The sequence below is a fragment of the Schistocerca piceifrons genome, chromosome 8 (genome assembly GCF_021461385.2).
Source record: "Schistocerca piceifrons isolate TAMUIC-IGC-003096 chromosome 8, iqSchPice1.1, whole genome shotgun sequence".
Classification (NCBI taxonomy): Eukaryota; Metazoa; Arthropoda; class Insecta; order Orthoptera; family Acrididae; genus Schistocerca; species Schistocerca piceifrons.
In genome coordinates, this window is record NC_060145.1 from 345,767,694 (window position 1) to 345,782,581 (window position 14,888).

Below are 14,888 nucleotides of genomic sequence, written 5' to 3' on the forward strand. Positions count from 1 at the left end.
ACCCAGAATCTCCGCTATATGGTGAGTAGCAACTTTCCTTCTCTGGTATTGTTAAGTGATAATGAGTCATATGAAAAAAAAGTCTAACACTGCCTGTCCATATTGTGAGCAAGGCATGCTAATTCCTGTATTTATGTCTTATAACACCGGATTATAAATAAGTTAGTTGTAAGTCATAATAAAATTAATCTCTGGAAAGAAATCACATAGTTGCAGGATCAAAACTATACTAAAATTTCTAGTTACAATATCTATTTTACAATAGTTACTAGTTAAAATAGCTATTGCAAAACAGAAATTGCTGAATTTTGAACCAGTCCAAGAGATCAACCTTGTAGCAAGCAAGATAGCGTAGGAATAAGTAAGATTTTTTCAACTTGTGTTGGAGCTCCACCAATGGAAGTTGTCTCCTCTTGGCATACAACTTTTTAGTTTTTTTCAGTTTCTGTTTGTAGTACAACTATTTTTCTAGTGGACGTATTTCACTTAGAACATCTGACCCAGGCTGTGTGATTACAAGTTATTTCAGACAGTTGAAAATTGTATTTTAACTTGGAACTATTACATTTCAGCTTTATTACAACTTATTTTCTGTGATTTACAACATGTCCTGGCATCAATTACTAACTGTAAGGTATGAGAAATATTTGCCTGTACTGTCTGATGGCTTATAACATTGAAGTATAAACACACACAAACACGTACACCATAAATTACAAGAATACCTCTATCTCCCAATCAGGAAATAAAAAGATATAAATTAATGGTAAGTTGTATCAAGTAATATGAATAAAGGAAATATTATTTACCATTCACTAGCTTACCAGCCGAGCTCAGTTATTTTTTTTACAATAATGTATCACAGTATAGCATATATGGATGCAAATACATACATGTACACTTTTTGAGCTCTCAGGGACAGACATCATCAAAATGGTTGTAATATTCTTTTATGTTTTGTGTAATAGAGTCAGCAAAATAAGAAGGGCGCAAAGATCTGAAACTCACGTTCAAAGCATCTATGGATTGTCACAAAAGCTGCAGCAGAGACTGCTACTATAGCAGATTACGAGATTCTACCCACACGGATTCCTGTGGTGGTATGCTAGTGAATAAAGACACTACATCCAAACCTGCCAGCTGATCTCTATTAGTGAGACAAAGTTATTATAGATGTTCAAAATGAATAGAATTATAGATGTGAAGTCGTCGTTTCCCCATAGATGACTCAGGAAAGTAGTCAGATATTTTGTCAAGTTTTGTGTTGCTGCTCCTGTATTGATGACCATGAGTTGCAGTGGAATGTCCTCTTTGTGGACTTTTGGTAGGCCATACAGCCATGGCAGAGGAGCATCTTGGGGTCGAAGTTTCTTGACAGTTTTCATATCAAAAGTACTGCAAAGAAGTACATTGGTTATTCTTTGGAGGTGACAAATCAAGTTGTTGTTGTTGTGGTCTTCTGTCCAGAGACTGGTTTGATGCAGCTCTCGATGCTACGCTATCCTCTGCAACCTTCTTCATCTCCCAGTACCTACTGCAACTTACATCCTTCTGAATCTGTTTAGTGTATTCATCTCTTGGTTTCCCTCTATGATTTTTACCCTCCACACTGCCCTCCAATACTAAATTTGTGATCCCTTGATGCCTCAGAATATGTTCTACTAACCAATCCCTTCTTCTAGTCAAGTTGTGCCACAAACTTCTCTTCTCTCCAATTCTATTCAATATCTCATCATTAGTTATGTGATCTACCCCTTCTAATCTTCAGCATTCTTCTGTAGCACCACATTTCGAAAGCTTCTATTCTCTTCTTGTCTAAACTATTTATCGTCCTCGTTTCACTTCCATACATGGCTACACTCCATACAAATACTTTCAGGTTTGCCTTTCCTTAATCTTTCTGCTAAGATAAGTCGTAAGGTCAGTATTGCCTCACGTGTTCCAACATTTCTACGGAATCCAAACTGATCTTCCCCGAGGTTGGCTTCTACCAGTTTCTCCATTCATCTGTAAAGAATTTGCATTGGAATTTGGAGCTGTGACTTATTAAACTGATAGTTCGGTAATTTTCACATTTGTCAACTCCTGCTTTCTTTGGGATTGGATTTATTATATTCTTCTTGAAGTCTGAGGGTATTTCGCCCGTCTCATACATCTTGCTCACCAGATGGTAGAGTTTTGTCAGGACTGGCTCTCCCAAGGCCGTCAGTAATTCTAATGGAATGTTGTCTACTCCCGGGGGCCTTGTTTCGACTCAGGTCTTTCAGTGCTCTGTCAAACTCTTCACGCAGTATAGTATCTCCCATTTCATCTTCATCTACATCCTCTTCCATTTCCATAATATTGTCTTCAAGGACATCGCCCTCGTATAGACCTTCTATATACTCCTTCCACATTTCTGCTTTCCCTTCTTTGCTTAGAACTGGGTTTGCATCTGAGCTCTTGATATTCATACAAGTGGCTCTCTTTTCTCCAAAGGTCTCTTTAATTTTCCTGTAGGCAGTATCTATCTTGCCCCTAGTGAGATAAGCCTCTACATCCTTACATTTGTCCTCTAGCCATCCCTGCTTAGCCACTTTGCATTTCCTGTCGATCTCATTTTTGAGACGTTTGTATTCCTTTTTGCGTGTTTCATTTATTGCATTTTTATATTTTCTCCTTTCATCAATTAAATTCAATATTTCTTCTGTTACCCAAGGATTTCTACTAGCCCTTGTCTTTTTACCTACTTGATCCTCTGCTGCCTTCACTACTTCATCCCTCAGAGCTACCCATTCTTCTTCTACTGTACTTCTTTCCTCCATTCCTGTCAATTGTCCCCTTATGCTCTCGAAACTCTGTACAACATCTTGTTCTTCTGTTTATCCAGGTCCCATCTCCTTAAATTCCCACCTTTTTGCAGTTTCTTCAGTTTTAATCTACAGTTCATAACCAATAGATTGTGGTCAGAGTCCACATCTGCCCCTGAAAATGTCTTACAATTTAAAACCTGGTTCCTGAATCTCTGTCTTACCATTATGTAATCTCTCTGATACCTTCTAGTATCTCCAGGGTTCTTCCGTGTATACAACCTTCTTTTATGGTTGTTGAACCAAGTGTTAGCTATGACTAAGTTATGCTCTGTGCAAAATTCTACCAGGCGGCTTCCTCTTTCATTTGTCACCCCCCAATCCATATTCACCTACTATGTTTCCTTCTCTCCCTTTTCCTACTCTTGAATTCAGTCACCCATGACTATTAAATTTTCGTCTCCCTTCACTACCTGAATAATTTCTTTTATCTTATCATATATTTCATCAATTTCTTCATCATCTGCAGAGCTAGTTGACATATAAACTTGTACTACTGTAGTAGGCATGGGCTTTGTGTCTATCTTGGCCACAATAATGCGTTCACTATGCTGTTTGTAGTAGCTTACCCGCACTCCTATTTTTTTATTCATTATTAAACCTACTCCTGCATTACCCCTATTTGATTTTAACCCTGTATTCACCTGAGCAAAAGTCTTGTTCCTCCTGCCACCGAACTTCACTAATTCCCACTATATCTAACTTTAACCTATCTATTTCCCTTTTTAAATTTTCTAACCCACCAGCCCAATTAAGGGATCTGACATTCCACACTCTGATCCATAGAACGCCAGTTTTCTTTCTTCTGATAATGACGTGCTCTTGATTAGTCCCTGTCCGGATCATCTGAATGGGGGACTATTTTACCTCTGGAACATTTCACCCAAGAGGATGCTATCATCATTTAACCATACAGTAAAGCTGCATGCCCTCGGGAAAAGTTACGGCTGTAGTTTCCCCATGCTTTCAGCCGTTCGCAGTACCAGCACAGCAATGTGATGGAGCTCCTTAGAGAATAGCGGAAAGGTCGGGGAAGGAGGCCAGTGTTCACTCTGTCTGCTTGCGGGGGGGGGGTCTCATCCGAGATGTGGAGGAGGCCCTGCTGGCGGCAATAGAGAGCAATGGGTGTACCCGACTGCAAATTGTTGCTCATGTCGGCACCAATGACTCCTGCCGTCTGGTTTCAGAGGTCATCCTCAGTTCATGCAGACAGTTGGCGGAGTTGGTGAAGGCAGAATGCCTCCCTCGCGGGGAGCTGACTATTTGTAGTATCGTTCCCAGAACTGATCGTGTTCCTCTGGTTTGGAGCCAAATGGAAGGCTTAAACCAGAGGCTCAGACGATTCTGCGGAGATCTGGGGTGCAAATTTCTCGACCTCCACTATCGGGTGGAGAAATGTAGGGTCTCCCTGAATAGGTCAGGCATGCACTACACGCAAGAAGCGGCTACAAGGGTAGCGGAGTGCGTGTGGAGTGCACATGTGGGTCTTTTAGGTTAGGGAATTCCCTCCGTAGGCCCGACAAGACGCCTCTTGAGATGCGGCAAGGTAGGAGTAGGCAAAATGCAACATGGAATAACAGTATTAATGTGCTAATAGTAAACTGCAGGAGCATCTGTAGAAAGGTCCCGGAACTGCTCTCATTAATGAACGGTCACAATGCCCACATAGTAATAGGGACAGAAAGTTGGCTGAAACCAGATGTAAACAGTAATGAAATTCTAAACTCAGATTGGAATGTATACTGCAGAGACAGGCTGGACAGCGAAGGGGGAGGCGTGTTTATAGCGATAAGAAGTGCAATAGTATCGGAGGAAATTGACGGAGATCAAAAATGTGAAATGATTTGGGTGAAGGTCATGGTTAAAGCAGGCTCAGACATGGTAATTAGATGTCTCTATAGGCCCCCTGGCACAGCAGCTGTTGTGGCTGAGCACCTGAAGGATAATTTGGAAAATATTTCGAGTAGATTTCCCCACCATGTTATAGTTCTGGGTGGAGATTTTAATTTGCCGGATATAGACTGGGTGACTCAAACGTTCATAACGGGTGGTAGGGACAAAGAATCCAGTGAAATTTTTTAAAGTGCTTTATCTGAAAACTATCTTGAGTAGTTAAACAGAGAACCGACTCGTGGCAATAACGTATTAGACCTTCTGGTGACAAACAGACTCGAACTATTTGAAACAGTTAACGCAGAGCAGGGAATCAGCAGTCATAAAGTGGTCACTGCATCGATGACTTCAGCCATAAATAGAAATATTAAAAAAGGTAGGAAGATTTTTCTGTTTAGCAAAAGTGACAAAAAGCAGATTTCAGAGTACCTGATGGCTCAACACAAAAGCTTTGTCTCAAGTACAGATAGTGTTGAGGATCAGTGGACAAAGTTCAAAACCATCGTACAATACCCATTAGATGAGTATGTGCCAAGCAAGACCGAGTTAGAAAACTGCTGCGGAAGCAAAGGGAACTTCACAGCAAACATAAACATAGCCAAACCCTTGCAGACAAACAAAAATTACACGAAGCGAAATGTAGTGTGAGGAGGGCTATGCGAGAGGCATTCAACGAATTCGAAAGTAAAGTTCTGTGTACTGACACGGCAGAAAATCCTAAGAAATTTTGGTCTTATGTCAAAGCGGTAGGTGGATCAAAACAAAATGTCCAGACACTCTGTGACCAAAATGATACTGAAACAGAGGATGACAGACTAAAGGCCGAAATACTAAATGTCTTTTTCCAAAGCTGTTTCTCAGAGGAAGACTGCACTGTAGTTCCTTCTCTAGATTGTTGCACAGATGACAAAATGGTAGATATCAAAATAGACGACAGAGGGATAGAGAAACAATGAAAATCTCTCAGAAGAGGAAAGGCCGCTGGACCTGATGGGATACCAGTTTGATTTTACACAGAGTACGCGAAGGAACTTGCCCCACTTCTTGCAGCGGTGTACCAGAGATCTCTAGAAGAGCGTAGCGTTCCAAAGGATTGGAAAAGGGCACAGGTCATCCCCGTTTTCAAGAAGTGACATCGAACAGGTGTGCAGAACTATAGACCTATATGTCTAATGTCGATCAGTTGTAGAATTTTGGAATACATATTATGTAAGAGTATAATGACTGTTCTGTATACTAGAAATCTACTCTGTAAGAATCAGCATGGGTTTCAAAAAAGATGATCGTGTGAAACCCAGCTTGCGCTATTCGTCCACGAGACTCGGAGGGTCATAGACACGGGTTCCCAGGTAGATGCCGTGTTTCTTGACTTTCGCAAGGTGTTCGATACAGTTCCCCACAGTCGTTTAATGAACAAAGTAAGAGCATATGGACTATCAGACCAATTGTGTGTCATTCTCAATGGAGAGAAGTCTTCTGAAGTAAGAGTGATTTCAGGTGTGCCACAGGGGAGTGTCGTAGCACCGTTGCTATTCACAGTATACATAAATGACCTTGTGGATGACATCGGAAGTTCACTGAGGCTTTTTGCGGATGATGCTGTGGTATATCGAGAGGTTGTAACAATGGAAAATTGTACTGAAATGCATGAGGATCTGCAGCAAATTGATGCACAGTGCAGGGAATGGCAATTGAATCTCAATGTAGACAAGTGTAATGTGCTGCGAACACACAGAAAGAAAGATCCCTTATCATTTAGCTACAATATAGCAGGTCAGCAACTGGAAGCAGTTAATTCCATAAATTATCTGGGATTACGCATTAGGAGTGATTTAAAATGGAATTACCGTATAAAGTTGATCGTCGGTAAAGCAGATGCCAGACTGAGATTCATTGGAAGAATCCTAAGGAAATGCAATCTGAAAACAAAGGAAGTAGGTTACAGTACGCTTGTTCGCCCACTGCTTGAATACTGCTCAGCAGTGTGGGAGCCCTACCAGATGGGGTTGATAGAAGAGATAGAGAAGATCCAACAGAGAGCAGTGCGCTTCGTTACAGGATCATTTAGTAATTGCAAAAGTGTTACGGAGGTGATAGGTAAACTCCAGTGGAAGTCTCTGCAGGAGAGACGCTCAGTAGCTTGGTACGGGCTTTTGTTGAAGTCAAGCAGTATATTGCTCCCTCCTACGTATATCTCGCGAAGAGACCATGAGGATAAAATCAGAGAGATAGAGCCCACACAGAGGCATACCGACAATCCTTCATTCCACGAACAATACGAGACTGGAATAGAAGGGAGAACCGATAGAGGTACTGAAGGTACTCTCCGCCACACACTGTCAGGTGGCTTGCAGGGTATGGATGTAGATGTAGAAGGCCGTTTTGGTTAGTGTTACAGGGCCAGCCAGATCAGTCAATTATCCAGACTGTTGCCCCTGCAACTACTGAAAAGGGTGCTGCTCCTCTTCAGGAACCACACGTTTGTCTGGCCTCTCAACAGATACCCCTCTTTTGTGGTTGCACCTACAATACGGCCATCTGTATCACTGAGGCACGCAAACCTCCCCACCAAAGGCAAGGTCCATGGTCCATGGTTCATGGCGGGTGGAGGCTATCCTTTATAGCCATTGGTAAAAGGACCTATCCTTTTGCCAATGACTATAAATTTCATATCTGGATGTATTGGTAGTAATAAAGAGCACCCTCTCAACTTGCAGGTTCACTGTGTTGTTAAGTTCAAATTGTTTGTGAAGCTGCTATGGCATAACAACCCATCTCCATTATAACTATATTTACATTTATTTTTATACGTCTTACAACAGCACAAAACTGGCATCTAATGGGTAAGGGTGGGATGGAAAAGGCATTTGAGATGGGCACCGAATGATATGTCGCTTGGGTAAAAAAAATGCTCTTGAACCAACTGTGGATGGAAATGTTAGCTTTGTCATATTGATATTCAGAGGATCCTGCATCAAACACATTACGTATGTTTCCTTTGCTAGCCGGTGTTTCAAACCGCATTTCCTTTCGAATCTTGCCAAGTGTGCCTCCTGGCATGATTTACATTAAGCCAGGTCTCATGGATAGAAACTTTCCTTCCCAATGTTGAGTATCGTTTCCAGAAAAGTAGTTACTAGCATATCGGATCTCTCCATCAGAACGCGTCTTCCATTGTTGCATTTACTGTACCTGAATCCCGAACATTTCGGAATTCTTTCATCCGAATGACTGCGTCCTTTGAAAGCCATCTTTTTTTAAAACATTTGCGTTCTTTTGCCAAGGGCGTAAATTTCCAATAAAATAAATTATGATGAACAACATCTTTCTTGGAAATCGTTCAAATCAATGAAAGTTCGTCTTTTCTCGGAGGCTGAACCTTCATTTCTTGACCACAGATTTGCAGTTGCTATGCTTTTGCACATGTTCCTGTACCCTTCGTAATGCAAAAACAAACACTTCTCTTATTGCAGATCGCATGCTATCTGGACGGCACGTGTGGCATAAATGAATTGACACGTAACAACAGTCCGCTCTTCACGAACCAAACCGGGACTGGACTTCACTTAGTTTTCTGACTGTCATGCCAATTGGTATGACGGTCAGTAGTACTGTAGGATTTTCCCCCAAGCCTGTTGACTGGGCGGTTGGTAGGAGGGGTATGCATTAGCAAGTTTTACCGTCTTTGGGAACGCGGCTCATCCAGCAGACGACTTGACAGTCTGCCTTTATCGACGTTTAGAATCGATAGTATGGCTATTGGCTATACCTAGAGTACGACATGTGAGCGCTTGTTTTGATTTTTGTTGAGGTTATGGTCTAACGTGTATACATAGTTATCGGAAGATGTGAACCAATATTAGATGTTAAAAATGGAAGAACATAGCATGTACGGAGATTGGACAGGAGATCCCAAAAAACTGGGAGATGCAGTGAAGCCTATCGAAGTGAGTGCATAGCTGTATGCAGTAGCGTGGTGTTTTCCTTTCGTTTGATACTGTAATTTTTTTGAAGGATACATTGTTTCAGTTACCTTGCGCATATTGGTTATTCTGATAATCAAGTCGGCTTACATCGGTAGAGTAATACGCTGATTCAGTGGAACACAAAAATTACATTGTCAAAAAGGAAGATAACCGCACTTTGTAACACTCACATTGCTGTTTAGTGTTAACAAATGTAATTGCGTTTATTGCTCTCTCTTGTGCTAGAGATGCGTTGGTACAGTTTCAGTGTATGTTTCTGTGTTAGCCATTCTGTCTCACCATTGTCATTTGTTCAGCTGTGGTTTTTGAAGTGCATCAGATTTTTTACTAATATCTACCTAGAAGGAGAAGTCAGAAAAGGTTGAATTGTAAAAGTTCAGCCAGATCAACAAACATGTGGCGAAAGGCCCTTTCTTGATATCAAATGGTTAAAGTCAGTTCAGTACTTCCCCTGCCTTAACCTTCTGCACTATCTGTTTCATTATATTAATCCATTTCGTCTGTAATTTATTTTATTAAGATTGTCAATGCACACACAGAAATTTGCTATACATTGTTTTTTTTAAATCACATATACATGTGTACTTCACAAGCCACCTTACAGTGTGTGGCAGAGGGTGCTTTTTGTACCACTGTCACTTCCGCCTTTTCCTGTTTGTTGTGTATCGTTCATGAGAATGACAATTGTTGGTTAAGCCCCCACATGAACTCAAATCTGTTTAAGCTTGTCTTCATGGACTGCTCATGAGATATATGTGGGAGGAAACAAGTAGTATATTGTTTGACCCGTGTATACAGAATTGAAACACGTCTCATATGTTGAGTACACTTTCGGAACTTTAACATACAGTGATGCAGAATGCCTTTCTTGCAGCATCTGTCACTGGAATGGGCTGAGCATCTCTGTGACACTTTCTAGATGAACCTGCAATGGAAGGTGCTGTTCTTTGGATCGTCTCTATTTTCTGTATCAGTCTTATATGGCACAAATCCCAGACTGATGAGCAGTATTCAAATATTGATGAAACGAGTGATCTGTAAGCTACTTCCTTTGTCGATGGACCACATTTCCTGTTGATTCTTTCAATCAATCTTAGTTCAGCACCACCCTAACCCACAGTTAATTTTATGTGGTCGTTCCACTTCACATTGCTGTGTACGCATACTCATAGATATTTTACAGAAGCAACTGAAGTCAAGGTTAGATTGAAAGTTGATGGTCTGGTTGTGATTTGATGAAGTTGGTGAATGTGAATATGAAATCTCAGATGTGGCAACCTACTGATCTGTAGCATTGCCTGAGGTATTGGTTGCATTGAAAGATGACAGTTTGGTTGTGAGTTGACGATAAAATATGATTCTTCAGTTAATCTGTAATGTTTTACACTAACTTCATAATTTCGGAGAGTGTAAGAACTCTGTTTTGGAATCTCACTTTTTGTGTGTAATGCTCTTTTCAGTGTTGTTCTCCAGTATTCTGTTATGTGTCTTTTATTTCTTTGATTGTGATAATGAAATTTAAATTGTAATATGTTCTGTTGTTTTACTGTATTGACACTTGTCGGCACCAAAAGAGGGTGTGGAAAATTGCAGCAAGTGATTCATGTACAGCAGTGACACGAGTGAAATACAACTCACCATTTACCTGGATAATGTTGAGAACATGGAGAAGAGGAATTAATCTTGTAGTAATACACAAAAATAACCCAGTCTGTATTCTATACATACCCCAAGGAGAGACAAACACTTTTTTGCATATATGCAATTGCTACACTGTGTAGATTCTTAACAGGAAAAAGTTTTGTTGATCCTCATGCTAACTGCATGGTTAATGTATAAGCTTTCTGTGTTAAGAGGCAGAGATTTAATGACATGTGAAGTTGTAACATTTTTGTTTCTTTTCTTTCTTTGTCATAATAGACACACGTGTAGTATATGGAAAAGATCCATCTATTTTAGCAATAAGTTGTTGAATTTCTACAACAAATATGACAGTTTTTATGCTGTATATCGACAAGGAATTACTTGTGATGGTAATTATGATAAAATTGACTGCAACATTTGTTTTTGACCGACAATACTAGATGACTGTGACATTTTCAGAAAATAATAATATTGTTATGTTTTGATGTACGTTGTGTAGACAATTTTAGAACTCATCCAGCACTTGCCTGCCATGTTCATATGCCACAAATTTGTTGGCATCATAACAAAGAGAAAAACTGCAGTTACAGCATAACTGTTTCAAGTGGCATCTCCATGAAATATTTTGTGTACAGATTGGGATACTGATTATTCCATCTAATTATTCATAAAACTCTCTGATTCATAAATATTTGTGGTTGTGTGTTCTAAGAGTTTCACTGTTTGTGACTTAAAGTGATCCAACCAAGAGTTCAGACGAGTTCCCATTGTAAGACTTGTCCTTTTGATTCCCATACCAGTGCCCACAACAGCACCATTACTGGCAGACCTTATTTAATCACTGGAAGAGTCACATAACAAACAGCCCTTTCTTTTCCTTAGATAAATGGAATATTAAGATTTAACGTCTCACCAGCAATGTGGCTATTAGAGACAGTGCCTAACCTTGGAGGAAGAAAGGAAATTGTCTTTGTCCTTTTGAGAGGAATCGTCCTGGCTTTTGTCTTATTGATATAGGGAAAATGTAGAAAACCTAAATCTGATCGGCTGAAGGAGGATTTGAGTCATTACTGTCTAGTAAGTAAAGGATGAATTTACAAAGATAGAGAATACATATTGGCAACACACTTTACCCTACAGCAGAGGAAGCATTGCAACTTGGTGCCTGTTTTACTACATACTCCATTTATTTCTTTCTTCCAGTACCAGTTCATTTTTTCACTGACTTGGCCTTGATTAACAACAGTTTTTTTTAATTTATTTTCTGGCCCCATTCCTTTTTATAAATTGCTGATTTCCTTCACTGTTATTTTCTTCCCTTTCTCTGCAATTTTTCTTGTCATTTTTATAGCCCATTTATGATATATTTCTATTTATCTATTATTTATCTAATACCATCTATTCAGTTTTAAATTCTATAGTTTTCAAGTCTCCTTTAGCACTGATAAACTGTCTTATTCTGTCCAGTGAATTTCCCTTGGCGTAAGGAACTTACCATATATTCTTAAGCCTTACCAATCTTTCTAATTTTTATCAATATTACAGTATAGTTACATAATACTATTAAATTAATTCCATCGTAGCCTATCAGGAGCGCAAAGATTGTAAAATGCTGATTATTTGGTCTACACAGCACCAGCAGCAGTATGAAAACTGAGCCTCCCTTATAATTGTACTGCTACAGGCTGTGCTATAGGCAGTGTGGCTTAACGGTTAACATTGCTGGCTGGTATGCTATAGGTCACAGTTCAAACCAGACTACCACTAATTGTATGTCATTTAGTATTTGTTATTTCTAGAAACTTCTTGAAATCTATTGTATTTATAATGTTTGTGTGTTCTGCAGTATTGGATGACTGTATAAATGGCAGCACTCTTCATCAGGAGTTTATTCTGCAATGGTTGTACATTGGTGTCAGTGATAAATGTGCTTTGAGCACTAAGTGTTGTACTTCAATGATGGCCCTACATTGTGATTTGGGCTTGAGTGTGGTTTCAATGTGATGTTGTTTGGTGGAGATGCTTGGTACTCCAAACCATATACTTCACCATGGCTCCAGTGAGGCAACATAAAAGCCATCACATGTGTGCATATGCACAGAAACCAGAGCACAAGCTATACATAGTTCCAAAGATCCATAAATTTAGGAGACTGATGGTTTTCAAAATGCCCAAGTCAGCTGCACATCAGGCATCCATGAGTATTTTCCAGAGATGCTGGTCAGGATATCTACATCTATACTCTGCAAACCACTGTGAGGTGCATGCAGAGGATACATCCCATTATCAGTTATCAGAGTTTCTTCCTGTTCCGTTCACATATGGAGTGTGGGAAGAATGATTGATAGAATGCCTCCGTGCATGCAGTAATTATTTGAATCTTATCAAGCCAGTTCTGGAAACTTTAATAGACTTTCTCTGGATAGTTTATGTCTATCTTCAAAAGTCTTCCAGTTCAGTTCCTTCAGCATCTCTGTGACACTCTCCCATGGATTAAACAAACCTGTGACCATTTGTGCTGCCATTCTCTGTTTACGTTCAATATCCCCTGTTAGTGTTACCTGGTATGGGTCCCACACACTTGAGAGATATTGTAGAACCGGTTGCATAAGTGATTTGTAAGCAATTTCCTTTGTAGACTGATTCCACTTCCCCATTATTCTACCAATAAACCAGATTCTGCCATCTGAAATGACTGAAAGGATTGGACCATGTTGCTGTATTACAATGAGTGAGATGCCTGATGGGCATTGGCAAATATGTATATTTACTAGGATGGCACTGTCCAGCAGTTCTTTGAGAACAATGAAGAGAAGTTTTTTCTTTTGCCTAATAGCTGCCAGAATAGAAACTTGGATTATTTTCATGAAAATGCATCTGTGAGCAATTGGTTAATGATGAGAGACTGCTTGAAAATAATACAAAACAATATGTATTATGGTTATCTACAAAAATAAATGTGTGTTATAGCACACACATTATTATAGTATCCTGTAATTATTGCAGTTTCATTAAACACTTTCAATTATATATGTGACAAATAAGTATAAATGTGAGAATTTTAACCTATGATGTCCTCATTAATAATCAACCAGTCATTACAATATGTCTTCAGCTGAAAATTGTGAAGTGTTCAAACATGAAGAATGTTGCCCTTGATTTTTTTCGGAAACTAAGGTCTAATGTTTAATCCTTGTTTTGACCCATTTGGAGAGAGTAAACTGTTCATCTTTCTTTTGAGATTGCTTTAGGCTAACAGGAACATCATTTTGGATTAATTTATCACACTAGTGTTCATCCCTGCATGTTGTGCAGTATTCTGGCGCATTCACTTACACACTGAGGCAGTGAACTATGTATGTCATTGAATCATTCATTCTATGATAGCCAATGATAGTTCAAGATCAGAACCTGAAACACCTCACTTTATGAGCCATGCTTTGTGGTCAACAGGCTATTCATGACCATGCCATTCCTCTTTTAGAAGGAAGATATTTGATGGTATTGGAGGCTTTGGTACAAATGAGGTTTCTGGATGCACTCTGAAATTGGATATGATATCATAAACTGGATAATCCAGTACACATCTAGGAACTGGGCGTTGGCATAGAATGACACCAGTCCAGAACAATGAACTTATAAACACATTGTGACAGAGCCCTTTATTAAGCTAAATGCAGAACAGTTGGAACATACTACTGCATCTTCGGGATTGAGTGGCGTAGTTCAACACCAGCTTTTAGGCGGCTAGACTACAAAGCAGATTTTCAATTGTTAATTGGAAGCTCTGTGATGATAATTAATTCTACTGATTTAGCATTTTACGCAGAAAATACCTATTGTGTGTGATGGAAGAAGGTACAGCAATCAGTTGCAACTCATGTTTATTGTTGCAGATCTAGATATCGGTTACTGAGTGACAATCTGCAGTGCTAGAGATAATACAGTAATCAATTAATATAAAATCACATTCGAGTTAACAGCAGAATTCAATTGTATAAATTTCACTTACAAGTTGATGCTACATACCAGCAGATAAAGTTAACACATTTCAACTGTTACTTGGCATAATCCCTCTATGAATTACTATGCCTCAAGAGTTCAGATTGCACTGAGGCTGTTGTTTACAATTACCTCACATATGGCCTCAGTATATATCATACATGACTAAGGCGCCATCTAGACACGTGTCATGTTACAGTAATGTGTTGTATATATATAGCTGGTTATTTGTATTATCACAGAAGTAGCTCTTTTAAGGAAATGTATTTCTTTATTAATGTACAGTAGAACTGACTACAAAGGTGATTGATATTGAAGCAGTAAGAGTTCTTAATACAACCAAGTGGTGGTAATGTGAATTACTTTGCCTAGGTGGCTACTGATATGCATGTAATTGCTATTTGTATTGTGTAAAAGAAGTGCATCATGTATAAATGTACGTAAAAACATTTCGCATCCATTTGTTTCTATAAAATTTAACAATAGCAGTTAAAAGAGGAATATATTAAAAGCA

The 14,888-nt window shown here is 39.3% G+C and overlaps 1 protein-coding gene across 1 annotated transcript in view; it reads left to right on the forward strand.

Moving 5' to 3' along the window:
* The first annotated feature begins 8,493 nt into the window (after positions 1–8,493).
* Positions 8,494–14,888, forward strand: part of LOC124711579 (DNA-directed RNA polymerase III subunit RPC2) — a 196,715-nt gene continuing 190,320 nt past the window's right edge. The window contains exon 1 of the mRNA XM_047241725.1: positions 8,494–8,689. Coding sequence (XP_047097681.1) covers positions 8,606–8,689 — 84 coding nt within the window. The 5' untranslated portion in view covers positions 8,494–8,605. The remainder of the gene's footprint in view (positions 8,690–14,888) is intronic.